The sequence below is a fragment of the Phyllostomus discolor genome, chromosome 8 (assembly GCF_004126475.2).
Source record: "Phyllostomus discolor isolate MPI-MPIP mPhyDis1 chromosome 8, mPhyDis1.pri.v3, whole genome shotgun sequence".
Taxonomy (NCBI): Eukaryota; Metazoa; Chordata; class Mammalia; order Chiroptera; family Phyllostomidae; genus Phyllostomus; species Phyllostomus discolor.
In genome coordinates, this window is record NC_040910.2 from 90,096,801 (window position 1) to 90,121,172 (window position 24,372).

At 46.8% G+C, this 24,372-nt stretch overlaps 1 protein-coding gene across 4 annotated transcripts in view; it reads right to left on the minus strand.

The window, feature by feature from the left end:
• Positions 1–210: 210 nt before the first annotated feature.
• Positions 211–24,372, minus strand: part of MAP3K3 (mitogen-activated protein kinase kinase kinase 3) — a 61,430-nt gene continuing 37,268 nt past the window's right edge. For 2 of the 4 annotated variants that reach the window (XM_036033525.1, XM_036033526.1), the window contains 11 exons: positions 22,519–22,639; positions 13,281–13,414; positions 9,460–9,521; positions 7,705–7,772; positions 7,421–7,513; positions 6,613–6,804; positions 5,915–6,063; positions 5,108–5,239; positions 4,488–4,617; positions 3,958–4,135; positions 2,671–2,899 (listed from right to left, as the gene is read on the minus strand). In XM_036033525.1, the coding sequence (XP_035889418.1) occupies positions 2,671–2,899; positions 3,958–4,135; positions 4,488–4,617; positions 5,108–5,239; positions 5,915–6,063; positions 6,613–6,804; positions 7,421–7,513; positions 7,705–7,772; positions 9,460–9,521; positions 13,281–13,414; positions 22,519–22,639 (1,488 nt within the window). Of the gene's footprint in view, positions 2,900–3,957; positions 4,136–4,487; positions 4,618–5,107; positions 5,240–5,914; positions 6,064–6,612; positions 6,805–7,420; positions 7,514–7,704; positions 7,773–9,447; positions 9,522–13,280; positions 13,415–22,518; positions 22,640–24,372 lie in introns of all 4 variants that reach the window. The other 2 variants (XM_036033524.1, XM_028519046.2) reach the window with 2 other exon arrangements.

The following is a 24,372-nucleotide window of genomic DNA, read 5'->3' on the forward strand; positions in this document are numbered from 1 at the left end:
AAGTCATCCCATCCTAACACCCCCTCTTGGAATCATTACAAGTTCTCCAATGAGGCACCCAAGTTTGTTGCCAGACACTATACCCGGCCCCTTTCTGGCAAATGTCTGCTCCTTCCACACTTCAACCAAAAGCATTGTCACAGGACCCCTCTGGTATAAATGATCCCTTTTATTTTAAGTAATGCGCGACACTGGCCTGGCTTTGCTCTGCAAGCCCTCGGTCAAGATATAGTCAGATAACTATGGCTGCAGGTTCTTCTGCACAATCCACAATTCAGACACAGACACAGAGCGGAGTGGGTGGGAGGGGCAGGAGGGTAGCAGAGGACAGATTGTCCCCAGTGTTGGCCTCTGTTGCGTTGGCCAAGGCTGACATGCCCCACAGGATGATAAGCAAACAGCACATTGGCCCTTCCCACAGCAACCCTGGGGCTGCTAGGAGACTGCCCTTCAGAACCTTTGGGCCCAGGCCATTCTAAGCCCACAACTTGTCATCTGGATTATTTAATAATAAATTAAAATTAAGCAACAGCTTGGTCCTGAGGATGCTGAGCCAGCATGTCCACAGTTTTGGGCACACAAAAAAATCAGGGTCTATTTTGGAGTGCAGGGTTGGCTTATTTGCAAATTTGTTCTTAAAAACACATTCCCTGTGAGGTTAAGACCCTTGGGGGGGTTGGTTGGGAATGGGGGCTCTGTGAGAGCCTGAACCTGGGACACAGAGTCGTCTCATCTTGTCAGCTCCTGCACCGCACACGCTCTGTTTCCCCTTGGGAAATGGGGGTGAGACAGGGGTGTGAGCCCAAGAAGAGTGGTGGAGCCATCAGGATGGGGTCGTGAAGAGGCCGAGCTGCCACTGGGCAGCTTTGGTCGAGATGAGGGGCCCGGTCCCCACCCTGGGCAAGGGCCGAGGTGGAGACAGGAGCACATACTCGCTGTCTTAGGGCTGGGCTGGGGGTGCCTGGCAGAGACCCCCAGGAGAAAAGGATGGAAACAGGCCCAGGCCCAGTTGGCACCGTGCAACACATTCCTGCAAAACCGGCTTTCATTTTTTCTCTCTTGAGGTGTCCATCACCTGTAACAGTCTAGAAGTGATATATATACAAACCATCAAATATGATCTGAGATATAAATTAACAAGTACAAGGCCTCACATTACATGATGTGAAAAGGCTAAAAACAGCGATAGAAACTACATTCATAAAAGTGCATCGTCAACATACAACGAAGGCTTTGGCTTGTTCTGGTGCCCTTGGGGAAGTGGGCATGGCTGGCAATGAGCTGCCTGGCGCTGATCCCCAGTTCCCTGGAGATGCCCATCCCTGGGCACTGGCTTTTTTTTTTTTTTCCTTTAATGACAACTCCCAAGGAAACTGGGTGTTGAGAGGGAGGAGCTCTAGCAATAGGCACATTTTGGAGGGGAGGGGCCGGAAAAAAGGACCAGCGCCCAGGCTGAGGTAAATAAGGCCAACTCTAAGCTGCTTGGAGATACTGGCTCCCAGACCCCTGCTGCCACTCCTCCCTCAAGGGAGGAGCAAGAAGAGAAAGAGGCTGAAACCTCACGGGGATGGGCAAGGCTGGCCAAGGACGAACAGAGCTGGCGGTTATGGACATGATCGGTGGCACAGGGGCTCTCCCTTCCACCAGTGGGAGAGGCTCTGGCCCAGCTGGACCATACTCACAGACAGCCTGATGGAGCTCCCCTGGCCAGCCCGAGTGCCCTGCTCAGGGCAGGGTGGCCAGCTGGGTCAGAGGCTCTCAGCGCAGTCCATCTTCCTGTCTGATGCAGTGGGGGAACAGATACCAGGCCAGGAGCACAAAGGCCATTACCTTCAGCTCTTTCCAATCCAGCCTAAGGCCTGAGCCCATAGCAGGGGTACTCAGAGCCCAGAGGGCCCATAGTCTCCAGTTCAAAAACTGGGCACAGCATAAGAGTGACTCCAATTTGTAAAACAGAGACAATTGCATTGACAAAACTGCCCCCTCAGTGGGGCAGTTCCACATCTCAGGCCCCTGCTTGGGAAGGCAGGGTCACAGGGGTAGGCAGGAGACGGGCTCCTCCTCCCCTGAATAAGGCAGCATAACATTTGCTTCATTCATCTTTGGTAAGGACAGGGACTGGCAAAGCTGACCTGGAGGCTCGAGGGAGAGTGCAGCCCAGGCCTCTGCCTTCCATTGGCTGTGGGTTGCTGGGCTTTACCTCAGGCCTGGGTGGGCTCGTCCAGCCCAGAGATGCCCTGGTGATCTCCAGACATGGGGAGGAGAAACAAAGTAACACTCTGAATGAAAGTAACACTATTCGGACCCTCGTGTCCACCATGTGCCCCCAAGATGGCACAAGATGGACGCTGGTGCTGACTGCAGTGTCAGGACACAGCCCCAGGGGTGGGGCCTGCAGCGCCTCACACACTGTTCCTAGCCCCTCACCCTCCACGCTGAGCTGATGAGGCTGGAGCTCTCAGGTCTGGCAGGCTGGGGGCTTCCAGTCCGTGAGGCTGCAGCCGCCCCACCCTCGTTCTGAGCCCCAGTGGCAGAAGGGGCACAAACGCTGGCTGACTGTAGCTCCACGGTCCACAGCCTTGCCTGGGAGAAGCAGCAACTCTGCTGAGCCCCACAGCAGCCCCTTGCCCATGCAGCAGGGGCGGCCGGCAGCAGCATGGCCTTGAGAGCTCAGTACACAAGCTGTGCAAAGTGGTGTGTGAGCAGCTCCTCGGCAGAAGGTCTCTGGCGGGCCTCCACAAAAATGCGCCTCAGGAAGTCCCGCCCGTGCTCAGAGATATGGGAGGGCAGCTGAGGATTCGTGGGCTGCGTGGCAATCTTGAAAATGGCGGCCATGGCTTCATACTCTGCCCAAGGTGGTTTCTCCGTCAGCATCTCTACCACAGTGCAGCCCAGGCTCCTGGAGAGAGAGAAGCCCAGGTCACCTCTTGGCCAGCCCCAGGCTCCCAGTTGCCCTGCCCACTGTTGTAAAATGAGATGCTTTTCTCAGAACACACTGAGGCAGAATGAACGAAGCTGAGAGTGGATACAATATAGAGGGTCCCCAAGGCCAGAAGAAGCTTCAAAGCGCTGTTGGCCTAGTCCACACCGGCCTCGTCAACCTATACCCAACCTGGGTACTTCCCGAGACTGGGGAAGAGAACCACCTAGTATCGACAGAAAGAACTCCAGGATAACTATGTTACCTTCCTATTGCCACTGTAGCAAATTACCATGAACCTAATGGCATGGAAAATGATACAAATTGATTATAGTTCCGGAGGTCAGAAGTCTAAAATCCATCTCACTGAGCTAAAGGTCTCAGTGGGGATGGTTCCTTCTGAAAGCTCTGAGGGGATAATTTCCTTGCTTTTTCCAGCTTCTAGAGGCTGCCTTCATTTCTTGGCTCATGGCCCCTTTAATGCTTCACCCCACCCTCTTGCTTCCCTTGTCACATCTGCTGCCCACTCTGGTCTCCTGCCTCCCTTCTATAAGGACTCTGCTGGTTATACTGGCCCACCAGGATGATCCAGGATGATCTCCCCATCTCAAAATTCTTAAATTAATCACATCTACCAAGGTCCTTTTGCCATATAAGTTAACATTTACAAGTCAAAGGGTAGTACACAGACATCTTCAGGGGACCACCATTCAGCCCAACGGGAAGAGCATTCCAGGCCCTTTCAGACGATGGACATAAGAAATACAAATAAATGCAAGCTGAGTATTAGGAGAGCGAGTGGCAGCCTGCTAGTGTTTAGTGGCTGATCCAGGCCCTCAGTATGGATCTGACTTCTTTTTAGCAAACATCAGGGATGTTTTCCACAGTCTAAGTTCCCAGCAATAACATTCGCTATTTGGAGTTGAAACACACCGCCACCTCTGCATCCTGGCCTAGCTGGCAAGAGGTGGATCCTCCCTCCCTCCCTCATGCCACGCCACAGAGCCGCAGAGCTCATTTCTGAAGCCACTACTCACCACACGTCTGCCTTCCTTCCATAGCCTTCGCCGCTGATCACCTCAGGGCTCATCCAGTAGGGTGTGCCGGTGACCGAGCGCATGCCTGGGCCTGACATGCAGATGGTCTGCAGGCGTTTGCTGGCCCCAAAGTCCCCCAGCTTCACGTTCCCTGCAGAGTCTCGGAGGATGTTGGCTCCTAAGGCGTGAAAGGGCAGAAGATACAACTCTGAACTCTCCGGGCTTTTCCCTCCCTCTTTCCCTACCTCCCGGCTCACAGGGCTGCCGGGAAAGGCCAGGGCTACCATAAATTAGACGTGAACTGCACAGGGCAAACAGGCTAGTGATGGAAGCCTCAGCCCTGCAGCGCAAAATGATCATCACCATGGCCAACACTGCTGAGCACTTTCCTCCGCAGTATTTCCCCAAATTGCTCAACTGATCTTCACATGATCAGCAATTAAGAAAACAATAAAGAGTCCTACTTTTCAGAAAGTTTGGAATGGTTAAGCGACCGAGTCTTGGGGACTCTGTAGCCTGCCCCTACTCACCCTTGATGTCTCGGTGAACGATCATGTTGCTATGCAGATAAGACATGCCTTCCAGGATCTGCCGGGTGTATTTTCGGGTCACACTCTCCGTCAGAGCTCCATAGGCCTTCAGCTGGTCTTTCACTGAGCCCTACAGCCACAAAAGTCAGAGGGAGTCACTGTGCGAAGGTGATGGAAGGGAGGCAAAGCTATTTCCAGCCCCCAGAATTGTAGCATAGAAGTGATTCATCCAATCCCCACTTGTGATGGACGAGGTGCTTTACAAGGAGATGCTGGGCAGCTTGGAGAAAAGTCTGAAACAGCCTTTCCCTCAAGGAATGTATGACCCAAATCCACAAGGGAGGCTCCTCTGCTCCAGGTAAAGGCGGTACTTACTGGAGAGTGCAGAGGTCCTGGAAGCCTCTGGTGAGGGTGGCCTGAGACAGTCCTCATCCCACACCATCACTCTGACTAGAGGCAGGCCCCGCTGTGACTGCAAGTCCCACCATCACCTCACCTCCTCTGAGCCTCTGGGGTCTCAGGTGATCAGACCCATGTCAAAGGGATCCTTCCTCTGCAGCCCCGAACCCCAGGCCAGGCCCTCTCTTCTGTGTGTCTCACACACATCAAGGGGCACATACCCCCGGCATGTACTCCATGAAGATGGTCAGGGTCTTCTCAGCACGGTCCCGCAGACAGCCATAGTACTGCACAATGCGCTCGTGCTGCAAGTTCTTCAGCAACTGGATCTCACACTCCAGAGCACTCACCTCCTAGGGGAGGGGCCCAGTGGTCACCTCAGCTCTCAGGGCCCTCGTTTGCCTGCCTGGGATCAGCTCAGTTTGCCCTAGTCAGTGCCCTCAGAGGGCTCTATCTGCCGTGGAAACTTCAGCTGGAGAAAAGAGGGATTCTCTCAATCGTTTGGCCCTTGGCCTCAATGCTGGGCAACCCTTTGAGTGGTGGCACACAGGAAATATGTAGAGAGTGGGGTGGGAGGAGTTGTGGGTGCTTGGTAACTGCTGCACTTAAGGTAACTGGTATATTTATCCACTCAGATTGGACTACACAACACACCCAAAACTGAATTACAAAGACAGGCTCCTTCCTGGGCTGAGAGAGATATCCGTTTGGTGAGGGGCAACTGCTAATCTCTGACACAAAGTAAGAGGTCATCACCTCTTACTTTGGGTTGCTTGAAACTTTGGTATCAACTTAGTTCCTCATACCCAATCCTTTCCCCAGGTGCTTGGTGCTCTTTGGATCATAGCTCCTTCATCCCACGGCCATGGCCAGGGCCAAGGTCAGGGCCAGAGCCATGGTAGACAGCAAGGGAGCTGGGAGGAATAATGGGGGAAAGCAACCTGTAGCATCTGGCGCAACTGGTCTATACAATGAGATAGGTACTCGGTTAAGAGGGTGGGACTGGAAGACCATGGGGAAGGCATTACCTTGCTTGTCTCAGGACTGTCTGGGTCAAACTGGACCTGCTTAGAAGCAAGTTCACGTCCTGTGTCCACGTCATAACACAAATAGACTCTGCCGAAGGCACCCTGGCCCAGGAGCTTCCCTCGGCGCCAATTGATGGGGGCACTAGGAGCTGCAGAAGAACAGAAGGAAAGAGCTTTAGTCTGTGCACATTACTGATATCCTGCCTCATTCTCCAGAGGCTCTATATGGGACCTTTGGCTGGAGATCCCCCATCACCTGTCACTATCACATCTGGCTGCAGCATCCCCACCCTCACCCGGAGCAGGTCCAGGGCCCTGGTCAATTAGACCATAAGACCTGAGTCTTGAGAGGCAGAGGACTGGTGAAGCCATCCTTAAATGCTTTTCTGCATTGATCAAACAAACATCTCTATTTCCAAAGTCCCTAAATAATATATCAGGAATTAAGGACACAGCTCTTCAGTTTAAAGACCAAAGAGGGGAAGTGGTTTGCCACACAACAGTGGAGTAGGGACTAAGGTCAAAGGGGTCTGCTGTCCCCGTGCAGGCCCTTCCAGAAAGAATGGGCCAGAGCAGCCTACTGCTGAACCCAACAGCCCCTGTAGACTCGTGGGCCGCCCAGCCTCCCAACCTCCCAACCTGCAGCTCGTCTGAGCGTCCCCAGGGCAGTCTCCTCTTAGCCAGGGCCCACTCCTCACACTTGGTCGGCACATTCCTCTCCTGCACTGAGAGGGCGTTCTCGCTGTCTGCACTCCGCAGGCGCCCTCGGGGGTCCAGATATTGCACCGCCAGACCCATGTTCTCGCCATTTGTGCTCAGGGAGCGGCTGGAGGGCACCAGGGTGAACAGGTTACCTTGATGACGTCGTATTCGGGGAAATGTTCTTCTACCTGAAGGGGAGCAGAGGCCAGAGCAGAGTAAATCAGACCTCTGGCCTTGAAGCTAAATGTGCAAACCAGGTCATAACACCAGCTCTGGCTCATCCTATCTTTCCTCTACCTGACTCCTGCCAGAATGGCTAATGTCCCAAGCACCTTGAGAATCAGGACAAAAGCAGGAATTAGGAAGCAGTCAAAGGTGGTTCAGGAAGCCCTGGCCAAAGAGAAGAAACAAGGCTGGCCCTCAAACCCCACAGCACTCAGAAGGCCAATCCACAGCTGAAGTCTCTGTTTTCCTTGGCCTCCTAATCCTAAATCTCGGCAGAGGCTCCCTGTTTGCTGCCGTGGGGCAGGAGAGGGCGATGGAGAGCCGCTGCCCTGGAGCAGGCTGCGCATGCAGACAAAGGACAGAGTTCCCAGCGGCAGTATCCTGAGCTAACAAAAACCGCCCTCCCTCTTTCTTGTTTTTTTCCCTGTCTCTAGTGCCTCAAGTCTGGGCACAGCTCCTCAGGAATAAAGGAAACTCGGGGTCTGAGGTGTCCCAGCCCACCCCTTGGCAGTGGCTTTTCCGTGGCAGAACTGTAACTACATCCTTTTTGAGACAGCCAGTGGGTAGAGGTGCACTCACCATCGTTGTAGTCCTTGTGGTGCACAGAAACGTGGTAGCGCCGGGGGTAGGTTCCACCTTTGACCCCTTTGTCATAGAGCTGAGTTTCCCGATCTGAGTAAGATAGAGGAATCACTGGCTTCTTGGTAGACAGTAGTGAGTGATCCATTTAAGCTCCCAGGTCACTTGAGACCTCAGAGCAGTAGGCCCAAGAAGAATCAAAATACAGTTGTGGCTTCCCAACTCAGCTTTCAAAAGCAGAAGCCTGCAGCCCCTCCCAGACACCCAGGCTCTGGGGAACTCACCCGAGAACTCCTGTCTGTTGTCTGGGAAGCTCTGGGCTCGGGACATTCTCGATTTCCGGAACGATGGACTGGAAAAAACAAAATGAAATCACAAAGTAGACTTAGCATACTTCCAAAGCAGCTCACCAGGGCAAAGGGCAGGATATCCAGACGGACTCCCTTTTCTAACTTCCTCACATGTTATTTACATATTAGGAAGCAGAGTACAAGGCAAACAGCTCTTTTCTGGGCTCAGCCTATTATGTTCTCTTTACTGGTCCTTGAAACACAAATCTGACCGGCCCCTCAGTGACGGGCCCCTCCAGTCCTACTGAACTCCACTCTGGCTGCACAGCACTTTCCCTTCTTGCCCTTTCCTCCCGCCCTAGTGACAGGGAAAGTTGAAAAAAACAAACAAAAAAACACCACATACAAACAAACCCTCTTGTTCAGGGCAGTAATAAAAATAGCAATACCATCAAGTATCTTCCTTTTAGGCTAATCACCATCATTCCATTTCAGTGATGGGGAAACTGAGGAACAAAGAAGTTAAGGGACTTATCCAAAGCTACTCAACTAATATTTGGTGGCACTGGAGTCCACCTGGCTCTAGATCCCACAAAAGGAAGATGGAAACCCTACGCTCACGTTAGGCCAGGCGTCAAAGAAGTCAGTCCAGGTCACTGGGTTTCACTCTCAAGGAGAAAATCAAGTGAGTAAATTTAGCTATCTTCCCTAACAACCACCTGAGATCCTTTCCCTTGCCACTGCTAGACCCAGACCTTCTGTAACCCTGTCCTCCTTTCCCCACCCCGAACCCCCAGACTGGCCACAAAGCTTCGGAGGCAGCCCACAGCCAGGGTTAGTCCCTGTCCTGACAGAGTCCTCAACCTGTGGCAGTGAGCCCCAAACAAACCTACAGAGTGGATACCAACAAGTAACCGTGACTGTATTCTGTACCTAGAGGGAAGAGCTCCCATCAGCGCTCAGATCTGTTAGAAAAGACATGGTACAAGTTGGCCATGGTCACAAAGTCAGTGCCCACATGACACAAAGAAGAAAATCTACAAACCTGCCCCACAGCCTCTGACCACGGGCAGACGTGATCAAACATTCTTTTGGACACAACAGGGGCAAGGTGAGAGACTGGCTGCATCAGAGCCGAAGCCAACTCCAAATGTCCCCTCGCTGACAGGCAAACCAGCTCCACAGAACCACGTGGTGTGCGAAGGACAGCACCTGTTTCCTCCCGAAGTGTAACAGCGAGATTACACACCGAACAAGCGGTGTGGTAAGCTAGGCAGTCTGGATATTTTGCTTTCCGTTTTTTACATCCCAGAATAAGTTTCTTATTCTACCAAAAACACTTAAAAAAGCGAACCCACAGATGGTAATTCAGTTTTGTCCCCAAAACATTGAAGGTCCACTGCGTCTCAGTCCAGACCACAGCAATGAGGCCCAGAACACCAGAGCAGCGTGTACTGTGTAGAGAGGCAAACTTGGAAACAATAAGCACTTGGAACAGTAAAGCAAGCATTTAATACACCCGAGCTGCTCTTCAATTCATCTAATTATGTAAACATAATGTTCTCATGGTGTTTGGAAAATTAAGGAGAAAGTTCTTTTCCAGAAGCATGATGCTTTACCTCGGGCCTGCAGACCAGTGTACAGACTGGAGACACACACACTCGCTAACTCTATTTCCTCGGCCCATCAGTTCCAAAACGCCTACACACTAACCCCAAAACCAGCCCCAGCCCATACCTGTCTGCTGACCTGTCCAAGGATTGGCAGCTTCCTGACAAGGAATTTTCAGCACTGTCCAGGGGATCCAGCATCTGCAAGGCAAATTATGCAATAAAACCCCAGCCATAGCCCAAATCCCTGAATCCAGGTGAGTCAGGGCTTTAAGGCCCAGCCAAGGCCAGCAAATGGTCCTTTTTGTTAAAATATGAAAGTGTCCTTTTTCTGCTGGTGCAGTGAGAAGAATGATTAGGAAGGTACCATTCTCCCCTGAAGTTTGAAAGTCCAGTGTCCAGGAGGGAGAAAAATGCCTGGCCGGCATCCCAAAGAGCTCTGCCAGGAGAGCAAAGCTGACGCTGCTTCTCTTGTTGGCATTTTCTTGGCTCATGACTGCTGGAACCTGGCGCTGGAGATGGTACTACCCTGCAGAGGCTTCCAGTGTGTTTGGGTGGGACCGGAATGCTTCTGTTTACACTCCATAATTTATAATTTACAAAGACAAGTACTGCCCTCACTTCACAGACGAGCCCCTACAAGTCTAGAAAAGCTAGGAGAATTGTTTAAAGTCACAAAACCAGTTAATGCTCAGCTGATACAGATCAAAGACTCCCCAGTTCCTGGTTCTCATGTAGAGGTAATAGATAGCTATTGAATATGTAAGTTAAAATGTTTCTCTGGCCCTCAGGCAAATGCAGTAACAAAAAATTTAAGATTAGCTTTGTCTCCACTTAAACGCTCCTTCATTCTGTCCATGGGATAGGGGGTTTCTACTAACAGAGTATTCATGATCTGAGATCCAAAGTTGAACATACACAGGGAAGCTGAGTATCGAAATTATGAAAATTCACTAATAATGTTCATAAAATTAGTTTCCAACATAAATGATCCCTTTCCACTTAATAGGGTTCATCTCACCCATAATTTCAAATACTTTAGGTCATATTGTCATATATAATGTTTTGTAAAAAAAACTATCAATCGAGGCAAATTACTTGCAAAGTAAAACTGCAAATCTTGCAAAGAAAATAGGATTTTCCAAAGCAGACAAAACCAATATGGAAAGAACTGTTCCCAACCCATCAAATGGATATTTGGCACAGCTGGAACAGTTAACAGACGAAGAGAGAATGAGCAAGTATAACAACAAGACACGTGTGATGCGGGAGCAGGAACACCAAAGGTTCAAGGGAGGCCTTTGGAAAACCCTCTGAATTCCATGAAGGCTTTTGTGAAAAGGGACCCCATTTATGACAGTGCTGCAGAAATCAAAGGGAAAATGAAGGAAGTTATGTTGTGCTGGCAAAATTTTTGTTAGAAAAATTAAGCCAAAAAAATCAACATGAATCATGCTTCTTAGAATTTCATTCTAAAAATTAGCAAATAGGTACAACTATTATCTAAATCTGATCAAAGCCAAAACAAAATAAACTTATCTTAGTTTCACTTTTTAAGAAAGTCTCAATTGAATATTCTTTCACTATATACTATGCTGTTTTGGTCTCTTAAGTACATTTATCTTGAATGGCTCAATTACCAGCAGCAATTCTCTTTAGCTAAAGAGGCAGGGCACTGGAGAATGACCTAGGCATTTCCAAGCCACCACCTACCTCGGCATCTTTCCAGAAGTCTGTTACTAGGAGTCTAATATTCCCATGCCTTTGAGGGCCAGGCATGTAAAGTAAAGCAGTAAGAGGACCAGGGTATAGGACCACGGGGAGGTATAAAGACCAAAAACAATCACACTTATTTGTAATCTCTGAGATTTTATACCCAAGTCACCCCTAGTACAGCTGATGTTCAGAAGTGCTCTGGTTAGAGAAAACAGGAAGGATGGTCAGTATAAGGATGGTCAGTAAGATACTGACCATCCTGTTTAGAACAGGCCACTGTTCTAAACATAAATTTATCTCAGAGGCAGAAATACAGAAAAGAGGCAGTGTAAAGAGCTTCTCATAGCCTATACAGTCTGAATAATGTTGTGCTATTAAAGGGGAAAGAAAAGCTATACAGTTTTAGGAGAAGAGTTATAAGAAGCAGTTTTTGGTAAAATCCCCTATGTGATGGTGCTGGCCCTTCTACTGCATGTTTTATTACCCCTAAGAAATTCCCCTTTCCCAGGCCAAAACCCCAAAATTTATAAAAGTGGATCTTTTCCTTTGTAATCAAAGCAAGCTCACTGAAAAGACTTGAGAATGAGGCCAGAATTCTCACACTTGCTGAGTTTACTAAGCCAAAAATGCCATTTTCATCATGTGAGCCACTTGTTAAAAAGCTAGCCATTCTTTTTTAACTCAGCATATATGAGATTCATTCAAATTGTTGCGCATATCAATGCTCATTTTAAAAAATCCCCGTCTAGATCCTGCTGTATGACTCTAATACAATTTGTTTATCCATTCCCTCTTTGATGAACATTTAGGTTGTTTCAAGTTTTTGACTCTTTTTTTTTAAAGGTTTTTTTTTTAATTTATTTTTCTTTCCTTTTTTTTAAGATTTTTTATTTATTTATTTTTAGAGAGGGAAGAGAGGGAAGGGGGGAGAGAGAGAGAGAGAGAGAGAGAGAGAGAGAGAGAGAGAGGGAGAGAGAGAAACATCAATGTGCGGTTGCTGGGGGTTATGGCCTGCAACCCAGGAATGTACCCTGGCTGGGAATTGAACCTGGGACACTTTGGTTCCCAGCCCGCGCTCAATCCACTGAGCTACGCCAGCCAGGGCTCAAGTTTTTGACTCTTAATGAGTAAAGCTCTTATACACATCCCTGTAGAAGTCTTAGTAAGAACAAAAATAAAAACAAAAAAACACCTAGCCATTAAAATGAGTTAGCCACTGTGGTGGACATACCATAAAGTGATCCCCCTTCCACAAATCACAGCCTTGTATAATCCCCTCTCCTTGAGTCTGGGTAGAACTTGGAACTTGCTTCTTAGTCAATAGAATATGGCAACAAGGATGGGATATTCATTCCTGTGATTACATTTTATAAGACTCCATCTTTGCACACTGGAGTAAGAGACTCTCCTGTCGGCCTTGAAGAAGCTGTCATATTGTGAGAGGGCCATGTGGCAAGGAACTGTAGGTGGCTTCTGGGAGTTTAGAGTGGTCCCTGGCCAAAAGCCAGTAAGAAAACAAAGACCACAGGGCTACAATCACAAGGAACCAAATTCTGCCAACCATGTGAGCTTGGAAGGGAACCCCAAGCTCTAGAAAGAAACGCAGCCTGGCCAACACTTGAAATGCAGCCTTGTATGACCCCCTGAGTGTAGAACCCAGCTTAGTCATGACTGGATTCCTGACCCAAAGGAACTATAAAATAAATGTATGCTTTTGTAAGCCACACTAAGTTTGTGGTCCTTTGTTATGTAGTAATAAAAAACAAATATAGCTGCTTACCATCATAAAAGTTCACCCCACGTAATCAATCCTACAGTATAATCTGGATATGGTATACTCCCTACCTTTTATCAAAAAATAGAACTAAAATACAGATGATGAAAAACAAAATCTGTCAGTTTAGGATTGGCCATATGTTAAAACTATGCTGAAATGACAGGCAGCTATAAGGAAGTATACAAATAACAGAGTAGTATTCTGCAAAACCAGTGAGAGAAACACAGAAGAAAAAAACTGTCAAATGCAAATCCAGCACCCAAAGAGGCTAGGTAGATTAGGTCTAATCTTTGGCACAAAGTAGTATTTGGTCCCTAGAAAGGAATAATCCATATTTTTGCAGGCCTGGTTTACACAAGAGCTTTTGGGTGCGGCTCAAGACCCTTATCTGCACCATGCCCACTGAGAATCTTCCCAGTTTAACCTTGGTCTGACACACTCCAAGACGCACCCCAACCCATACTCACACATTGCTCGCTGGTCTCTGGAATGAACTCCCCCTCACTGTTGATGCTGGTGTAGGAACCCTGCCGGGCAATGCGCTGCTGCCGTTCAGGCACATAGCCAGGGGGAGGTGAGCTTCGGCCAGGGTTCTGAGAGCCTAGATCAGAGAAACAAGATCTTTGACCACAGAGCCCAGGACATGCAGCCTGAAAGGAGCACACATACAACCAACTCAGACCAAGCACCTCTTACATGGGCTGGTGGAGAGCCACTTACGGCTCTTTGAACATCTTGGAAGAGAGTGCCGAGGCTCAAGTAAACTTCTTAGAGCCAGGTGGCTTCTTCCCCTCATCCAAGAACCCCAGAAAAAAGGGGAAAATTACTTATAGGGGAAAATTACTTATAGGGGAAAATTACTTGTAGAAAAGTCAAGGAATGGTGGGGTAGGTTTCTCTTTGAAAGACAGTCTCTAAGGAGTTTAAACTATTATTTTCAATGTCCTTCAAGAAACTGATTCCTTTGTTCTTCCATGTGAAGACAGTTATACAGAAGACATTTTATTTTATTTTTTCCCGTTTTGTCTTTTTCCCCCCAGAAGACATTTTAAATAACTTATACAGAAGGCATTTAATAAACTTTCCATCAAGAACACTTCCAATCTCTTGTTGGGAGCATCAGCCCAGCCTCCCTCTGCAAGGACCACTGACGATGAGGTCTGTTGGGTGGGCAGGCTAACCTGGGGCGCTCAGTATCCTGGCTTACCCCCCGATCTAACTTCAGAGTGGAGGCCAGAAGCGAAACTGCTCTGAAAACAGACAGATATTTACTGGATTTCCAGTCTCAACACCTCACTCGAAGGTAGAGGCTACCAATTCTGAGATAAATAGGTACTTGAGCCATGTCTTCCAAATGATCTCAGAGAGCTCTTTTTGTCCAAATTTTCTAAGCCCTAACTGACACTTTGAGCCTCTAAACAGAAACTGACACTGCTCTGAGTATAAATTTAGGGATATTGTACCATGAACTAACAGAGCTATGAAATCAGCCAAGACAATTTTTCTTTTCTTTTTTATACTGTTACCTCTGGTTTAATCCTCACAACACCCCTGCAGTGGAGGTGTATTATCATTCACATTGAACAGAAGGGGAAGCCCAGGCCGAGCGCCATAGAATGACTTAATGGTGGGGTTACAGAAAGAATACAGTCTTTGTGACTCCCGGTGCAGTTCAGCCAAGCCAATTTTGAGAACATAATTTATTTCCAAAGACAGGCATGCTGCTCAATACGGTGGCGGAAGGCAAAACTTCTGCTTGAACTGTCTGGGCCACACATTCCCCATGAACGATCCAAACAGAGGATGGGGATCCCCACCCACAGGGAATTGTGACAGCCTTTCTTCCAGGAGCAGAAGGGACACTAATGGGGGGATTTTGTGACAGCACAAGGGAAGCATAATGCCATGTTCCGTGCAGCTCAAATTAGAGCTCTTCTGTCCATGGTCACTTACTAGTTGGAGGCCAGAGATGCAAGATGCCATCTGGCCAAAGGTGGCCTCGAAGGCAATGACAAGATGGAGGTGAGGGAAATCTAAATAAAAAATAAGAAATTCACTCCACTTTTCAAAATCTGTCAGATGTCAAAGACCCATGTAACTGGCCATTTCCCTTGACACTGTAGCACAAAATTATAGTGCAACCATGAAAGAGGGATGGTTTTTAAAACATGGAACACTATTTAATACTTGGCTTACGAACACTACCCTAGTGCCTGCTTCCTACCTCTGGCTTTGGATAGCATTTTAGCAGCCCACGCACTCTATGGAAAGCCATTTCATATGTTGGCAACACTTGTCAGCAACAGAAACAATCCAGAGCAAGGTGTAGTGAAAAAGCCTAAACTTGGGAATTAAGCGAACAGGGATTCACATCAGGCTTTGCCACTCAGCTGAATAATTTAAACTCTTGCCAAAATTTACTCAGTTGCAAAAGTAGGGAAAACTATCTACTTCATATACTTTTTTTGGAAGTTATAAATGTAGTGACATAGGTACATCAAAATGGTAGGAACTCAGTAGAATTTCAGTTGTTTCCTTCACACTCTGCGGCAGATATAATGGGTTAGACTCAAGATTCACTCCACCCTTCTAATATGCCTTCCTGTGTATCAGAAGGCAATCAGCTAAAAGCTATTATTTATTAAGATTCCCTGTAGGTTCAGTCAATCAGAAGCACTAGTGTAAGATTTAGATGACTTTCTGCTGTTCCTGCTCTTTCTGGGCACAATACAAAAGCCTCAATTTTTCTGCAGCAGGATTAGAAGAGGTCCCCCACTTGGGTCCCCAGTTTTCCTGCTGTCAAGACACAGGTGCAGGCATCCCCACGTTAAGTGGTGTGAACGATAGCAGAATGGTGCTGCGCTTTGAATCTGGTGGCTTCCTAACTATAGTAGATGAAGGAGCTTTGTGATGTGTCTGTTTCTCACTCTCCCAATGATCTCATACGCCAGAAGTGCACTAAATCTCTTCTTGCTGAAGCTAGTTAGAGTAGATTCTGTTCTGTTCATCTGAACCCTACCAATAAAATCTGAAGTGTCCTAGAACAAACAAAAAGTGTCTGTTGTAAGGGACTGATTAAAGAGAGAAAAACTCTTACTTATTGATGAGATCGCAGACATTGGTTCAAAACCATCCCAGACAGGATGAACTGTCCTCAATCTGTTACCTGGAGCATCTAGGGTAAGAACTCCCTGAGATAAAATATCTATGGCCCCTAACACCCATTCTCTTCTTCATTGGCTGTCAGTAAACTCTTCCTTGGTTTTACGGGTGGGATGGGACTAGCTTACATGAAGCCAGCACTACAGACCCAGGAGGGGCTAGGGGAAAACAGCAAAGGTTTTCTGAGCTTTTATTTCCAGCCAGAGACTTTCACTTTTTCCAATACACATTGCTGCCTGCAGAGAGCCAGCCTTGTTATCTGATGGGCAATGGGCCAGGGGCTATTGTGCACAGGCCCACAGCTTGGGTCAGGAAAGGGAAGTCTCCCCAAACCAATGGCTATCAGAGGAAGCAAATGGAAAAACCAGGAGTTGGCAAAACTGCTCTAGGCATTTTCAGTTTTGTTTTTATCTTCATTTCAGAAACTGGGGGCCAATGAGATGCACAACAGCAGTCAAGAACAAGTGAGACAGGGACCTAACAGGACAGGATTCTAAGACTCACCAATGCTCACATATTTACCAGCAGGGATAGCAGTGAGCCAGACAGCACAAATGACAGTGCTATGTGAGACACAGCTCATTCTAGGTCTCAGAAGGCAAGCACAGCAGGAATAACAGGTTATCTGAGAGCCCCTTCCCTGGCTCGAGTCTTATCAAGCCATTTTTACCAAGGGCCCCATCCTAGCACCAGTTGAAGCAAAAGAGCAGAGTAGTAGTCATGTGGTCAGAGTGGTCCACAACTTCCCATGAAGGAGAAAGCCAGGGGATTAAGCTGCCAGTGGTCCGCATTCCTCCTAAGGCAGCCTAGCTCTCTGTTATACTCCTTAACCCAGAGCAGCAGAGTCAGAACACAACTCTCACCATAGGTGATGGCTGATTCTTTTGCTCTTTACTCTGATTCAAAGCAGAAAGATAGGCTCTCAGATTCTAGCCCTTCTCATAGGAGCCTCCTGGCAGGAAGCTGATGCAGTCAGGAAGTTGCCTCTGCAGGGCGTTCTAGGGCTTTGGGTCAGTGTTAATGCGCAGGTCATTGCAAGTACAAAGAGATAGCTTTTTTTGGCCATCAATTATTTTCTCTAAACCCTATTTTCTCTTGGGGGCAGATGAGATGGGGGGAGGAATCAAATAATTTTTTCTTCCTCAATGGAAAATCTTAACCAATATTTCCCAATATGCTCATACTGAACCAGTCTGTGCAGAACAGAGCTTCTCAATGCTTTTATTCCTTAAGACCCTGAAAAGAGCCTATTTCAACTTTCAAAATTCCTATTTTATTCTGAAGTTGCTACCACTACTAAACAGTTTCTGGTCTCATCTAGTATCACAGAAGACATTATAACAAGGAGAAAAAACCTGTGCAAGTGAAGGAAGCTGACCATATTGTTTCTCTGTGTATGGTCACTACCTCTGCAGTCGTGGAATTCACTTTTCCAAATCTGTACTAGGACAAGAGGTTTGCACTGTGCACAACTCTTTAACTCATTATTGCCTCAGTGTGACTATAAGTTACCCCATTCTTTCAACATTCCTTTTTTTCCTCTGCCTGAATTTCCGCCTCCCCTCAGAGGAAGAGGGCTCCCTTCCTCCTTGCCAAAGCATTATAAGCCCTCTACGTGGACTCCCCAATTCTTCCCTAGCAGGAGTCAACTCCCCCATGGTCTCCTCTTACCACCTTCAATCTTCTTTTCAGCTATCTTTGCATCTCCCTTCTAAAACCTGCCCAGATCTCTAGCCTAAAAATATCCTGAGCTTATTTCTGCTACTCCTTACGCCACTACCCCATCTCTCTTTTTCTTTCATGGTCAAACTCCTTGAAAGAACTGATTGCCTGCACTTGTCTTGTTAGATACCCATTCCTGAAGAGGTTGCATCCTGGGTTGCCTCACTGTGGGACGCAGTGGCAAGAAGACGAGGAGTAAAAACAGGGCAAGGCACTTGAGATGAACTAGACCAAATGGAAGTCCAAATTTGACAGTGATAGATAAGTCCTTTACTTGAGGCTTAGCTAGTTACATACATGGCTTAAGGGCCAACCCACCCAATGTATTATGAAAGAAATGGTACTTGACCTCAGCTTCAAAAATCAGTACAATTTCTATAAGCAAAGATATGAGGAAGAGCATCTTCACATATGTAGGGAAATTCCATCTGCCTTGTCTTGAGTCTCTCTTTTGGGATAACTCATAACTTAGTCGTCTTTTTTGGCGCAGGAATGGGGGTAGGAGGTGGCAGGAGGGTTGGCTTGTTTTAGTGTTTTGGCATGAACTAGTTTAACAGACTAACTTGGCTTTTAAAAAGTTGGAATTTGCCCAGGCTGGTGTGGCCCAGTGGATTGAGCACCAGCCTGCAAACCAAAGGGTCACCGGTTCAATTACCAATCAGGGCACATACCTGGGTAGCTGGCCAGGTCCCCAGTAGGGGGTGTGCGAGAGGTAACCACACACTGATGTTTCTTTCCCTCTCTTTCTCCCTCACTTCCCCTCTCTAAAAGTAAATTCTTTAAACAAAAGGTGAAAATGGTAACCGGTTTCAAATAATTGAAAAACTATCACATGAAAATGTTATTTGTGTTGTCTACGCTGCTCAAAAGAGCAGTACTAGAGTCGATGGGTAAAGTGGGAACAGGCAGATTTTCAATTCAAAATAAGGAAGAACTGCAAATAAGTGGAGCTGTCTAAAATTGGATCAGGCTACCTTGCACTTCCCCATCACTGAAAATGTTGCAGTAGGAGCTGAATGACTTGCATATTCAGTCTCTCACTAAATACTCATAGATATGTTAATGTTGGTGGAAGAAGGGGGAAAAGAACACCCCTTCTATTGTTGGGGGAGATCGAATCGCTAGGGCTTGTCCTTTGACCCCATTTCTACTGCTAGGATTCCTGCTACCTCATGCTTTGACCCTGACTCCTCTCTTACTGCTTCTTTCTACTTCCAGAAAGCCTTACCCTGTACCAGCATAGCAAGCACTCAGACACTTGTGGATGAAATGACACGTGTATGTCTCTTACCTTTGGTTTGTCCTTTCCAACCTGGCTGGTACCAAGTAAAGCCTCCTCCCCACTCTCTCCTACTTTCTCTGGCCACTCCTTTCCTGTGACCTTTATAGGCTCATCTTCCTCTAATTGGGCACTGAGGGTCTGGGTTTTTAAAGGCTTAGTCCTAGGCCCTCTTCTCTTCTCACTCTACTGTCCACTTAGGCATTGTCTTTGGGCCCATGGCTTCAACTTGGCAATTTCTAATTTTTTCCCTAACCCTGATTTTCTCCCCTATGAGCTAGAAACCTGTGTATCTAACATACCAAATAGATATCTGATACCTCTTTTTAGCTGTCTCAAAGGCACCTCCGATTCAATCTGTCTAAAACATCAACTCTGCCCCTTCTTAGAACCCCAAACCGAGCCCTCCTTTGGAGTTCCTGTTAGGCTGAAAGGCAGTGTCATTTATATAGACCCATAAAGCAGTAACATATCTCCTGCTCTCTCAACACCTGCAAATTCAATCTAGTTCTATAGTGATTCTTAAACCTTTTGGTCTTAGAACCCCTTTACACTTTAAAAATTGAGGACACTACAGAGGTTTTATTTATGTGGGTTATATCAATTGATGGTTACTGTATCAGAAATTAAAGCTCAGAAATTAAAAGACACAATATACAACCCATCAGAGCAATGATATTGCCTCAGGCACTAACCTCTGGAAACCTAATGACAGAATGAGTGAAAAGGCAAATCATTTCTTAATACTATTATGAAACCAGTTTTGACCTTACAGACCTCCTTAAATGGCCTCAGGGACCACCCTGGAGTCCCTAGACCACACTTTGAGAACCTCTGCAATGCCATGCTCTGTCAGTTTTACCTTCTAAATGTCTCAAATCCATCTGCTCCTCCCTCTTTCCTTCTGTCTTCTTTCTCCTGGACCACGGATTAGCCTAATGTGGTTCCCTTAGATCCATTTTTGCCCCACTCCAATCTGTTCTTCACACTGTGACTAAGAGCAATCTTTTCAAAATAAATCTAAGTATGTCATGTCACCCATTCCTCTTAGCTTAACCCTAAAATGAATTTCCTGTGCTTTCAATATAAGAATCAAAATCTTCATCACAAATCACAGGGCTCTGCCTCCCTCCTCAGTATTAATTAGCCTGTCCCCCTTCCCCTTGTTCTCAGCTCTCCCAGCCCTTAGGACTTTCTGTTTCTCAAACTCCATACTCCCTCTGCCATCAGGCTCTCCCTACCTAGAGCTTTCTTCTCTGTTTGCCCTCTGCATAACCCTTACTCATGCTCTGGGTCACAGCCTAAGGCTTTCCTGGTCCCCAAATCAGGTCACATCCCTATGTTATACATGTTCATAGCACCATACGCCTCTAGTCATGGCCTATAACTATACATTAATTACAGCATGACAAGTAAATAGCTCTCTTCCTATGGGTCTATAAGGGCCGTAGGGACAGGAGCTGTGTCTTTTTGATTTCCATGTTTCTGGCACACAGATAGTTTGGTAATTACTCCTTGAATGAATAAAAATGCAGTCTGATAGGGAGATAACAAGAAAATGTGATGAGCATTATAATGAGATGGGTATAAAGAGTCACCATTTTCAGAGGCTTCCCACTACCTACCAAACAAGCCCCAGTGCAGTCAAGACTTCTCAGAAAGTGGTCCAGGCATCCTTTCTCACCTCTATTTCTCCCCCAGATACATCAGCCAATCTAAAGGGTAAGTGAGAGCTCCATAGGCAAATTATGAAAAGCCTTCTTTCTTTATCCTTGCCTGTGAAAATCCTGCACAATCTAAAGATCCAGCTCAAATAGCTCCTCCCCAGAACATATTTCCCAGGTCATTTTAGTTAGAAATAATCTCTGCCATTTCTCAGCTCTATATAAAGGCTGGCAGGCTCTGCCCATTTCTCTCGTCACATCTACCATTCCAAATCACCTGGATCTCACCACCTTCTTTTGTCATCATGCCTGCCAAGTGCTCTTTCCTACACCTGGGATATCTGTCTCTACTTTAAGCTCAGTAAATCTCCCTTTGTGTGTCAGCTCTGATGTCCCCTCTTCCAGAAAAGCTGCTCTTCAAAGTCCTGGACAGAGTTGGTTATTGCCTGCCACCCCTGTGCTCCCATATTACCCTTGGTCTTCCACTGCCTCCACTGTAGCATTCACCCCAGCCCAACGGCTGGTACATAATGTTTGCTGAATGAAGGAACCCAGGATCTCTCAGTGTTGGGAAGCTGTGTTGCCCTCTCTCCAGATGAACAGAAACTAAAAATCTTATTCCTCAGCATTCTCAGACAAGGAACTCCATATATGACTCCCTACAACAATGGCCCAGCATTTAGCCTCTGCTTCCACATATAAATCACAGGCATTTGCTTAGGAGCAAGAGGCCCAATCACTACCCAATGTCAATCCTCACTGCTTACTCCACAAATGAACAATGGTACCCTTCCGGCCTCTCAATCTCTAGTGCCAGAGATGCTCTGGACAGCTCTCCAATCAGCTTATTGAAAACACAGCTACCAATTTCCCAAAATGTTAGAGAAATATGAAATACATACACAGACTTTCAGCTTGGCAACACTTACTACCAGTGCCTGCCTGAGTTCCAGAAACTACCCAGCGAGGCAAAGTCAGTATCTCAGAAACACATTCTTCCTACTACTCCCTCAGGAAGCTTATCACTCACAGGCAAACTTAGTAACAGGACCCATGATCGGACCCCCAAAGCTCAGCTCAAGGTCTTCAGAGAGCAGTTCAGTTTGAAGCAATTCTCCCCATATGGATACAGCTCAGCTTTCTAGTGGCAGCAGGGGTCTCAGCAATGTTGGCACAGTAGGCTCAACACAAATGTTTGATAAGGCCAGATTTCCCCTTGATACAAATTCTAGAATTCAAGAAATGTGCCTTTTCCTCAGATTCTGAGAAATGGGATCCAGAGCAGTATGGGGTTTACCTGGTGTAATGAACAGACCTGATTTATATTCCTCTCCTGTGGAGGCCTGGGCAGCAGCTACATAGCTTTTTTCCTTGTTAGCCAATTGTATATACTATGTCAACAGTCTTCTGTCCTTCCCAGACAACTGAGTCAGACTCTTCAAGAGTTTCATTGGTCAGCATCTACCTCGAAGCATAGGGACTCCTCAGAAACTATGGGCAAGAGGTTTGAGGTCAAAATTCAAACTTAGACCTGATTCCAAATTCCACAAGTCCACAATCCTTTAGGGAAAAAATGGTCAAAAACGAAGGTAGGCTGTTGCTGGAGGTCTTCATGCAGATGTCTGAGGAGATCACTTGTGCAGGGGTGTTTAAAAGAAATTTTATTAAGTCATCACATCACCACAGTGGACACTTCCTGAGGGTCAGGACACCATCTCAGTCATTTCTTTACTCCTTTTTCCCAAATAATGGCATAGAGGATTATTCCACACACAGTAGCAGTCAATAATATTTGCTGATTATTTCTGAATTAGTAATTTTAAAAAATAACATAGGCAGATAAATTAGATGAGAGGAAAAAGAGGGATGAAATACTCACTGACAGAGAGGTGCCTACTTCTGGGCTCAGGGGGCTGGTAGATGGTATTTATATCTCCTGCAGACTGGGAAGCTTTGATCCGCACCTGTCTGGACACCCCGGAGTGGGGAGAAGAACTGGTCTGCAAGATAAGAGGAAAAAGGCTGAGCTGTCTTTAAGCAGGTGAGCCGAGAAGAGCCCCCACACCCTTCTTGAGAGTCCCCAACTTTCAGCTGCCTTCATGCTTTCAATACACACCGCTACCTAGCTTTTCTCCAAAACTCACTCCTCAATGTGTCTTAGAAAAATCACTATTTGCTCTAGGCAGTTTTATAGCTTCGCTGATATATGAGCACTGAGACTCAGTGCCCCAATTTAATAGGCAATGACCTAGACACAAAGGAATAAACAGGCATTCCTCAATTAAATTGCCAAACAGAAAAGAGTTGTAAATACCCTCTCATAAAATTCTCCAGAGAGCTTGGGAAGAATAGCAGGAAAAGCAGGAACTTATTTCAGCAGCGAGATCACCTGCTGAGTGGGGAGTCAGAATAGAGGATGGCAACCTCCCTGCCCAACAAAATTCTGGTTGATAAATATGTATTTTTAAAAGTAGCTTGACCCAGCCAGGGTACATTCCTGGGTTGCAGGCCATAACCCCCAGCAACCGCACATTGATGTCTCTCTCTCTCTCTCTCTCTCTATCTCCCTCCCTTCCCTCCCTAAAAATAAATAAAATCTTTAAAAAAACACAAACAAACAAACAAACAAAAAAGTAGCTTGATATGCTGCTGCTTCCCCAACCATAATCACTCCCTGAAAATTAAGGTAAGAAGATCTCAGTTGCTTCATATCACTGGAGCACCTGAGGATCATGTGAAGCACCTCAGGATTGTGTTCATTTGGGCAAAGGTATCAATAGGTACCATTTTGCCATAGGTCAAGGATCTCAGGACAGCACCAGCAGCCTTACCACATCAACCCCCACTTCTGCACTGACCCAGTCAAGCCATCAGGTCAGACCTAGAGAAAACAAAGCAATAAAATAGGGCCCTTGCACTGAGAAAGCTTAAAACTGAAGCTTGGAGGTGCACAAGTGGTATCAGGATGTGCTTACAAACATACAGAGCACTACTGAGAATGGGATTGGAAGCTTGGGATTTATGGATAATTTGGGTCAAAGTTTCTACCTGCTTCTCTTTTACTTCCCAGAATAAAAAGGAGTCCGACCTAAACACACTGTATCCTGTCCTCCAGGAAAAAGGCTTCCCGCTCTCAGGGGTAAGTTCAGCTGCCAAGCAGCCTCCTCTAGTCTCCCGATGCCAGACTTTATTACATGCAGCCTGTCTTGACAAACTGTCTTGCTATAACGGGAAGTCAGAACCAAAGGGAAGTGAATGTTCTTGCTGAAGCCTCCGATGTGCAATAGCTCTCTGCTGAGAGTCAGAAAGGAAAAAACAGTCAAAGCCACGTACTGGGGAAGCAGGCCAGTGAAGGAAGGCCACAGCCCTGTAGTCAGAAAGAGCAGAGCTGCATGATGAGAACCCTGAGGACACCAACTTGGACACAGCACTGGCCTTACACATAGTAGGAATTCAGTAAATCTTTACGACATGAATTAGAAATGTATCAAAGAACATATACTCTAAACTCTCAGTTTTAAAATCTAAAGCTGACAGGAAAGTAGATTTAACAGCCAGCACAAGTATAGATGGATGGATGGATGGATGGAAGGAAGGAAGGAAGGAAGGAAGGAAGGAAGGAAGGAAGGAAGGAAGGGACGAAGGAAGGAAGGGAGGAAGGGAGGGAGGGAGGGAGGGAAGGGAGGAAGGGAGGGAAAGAAAAGAAAGAAAAAAGACCAAAGTGGTGGCAACA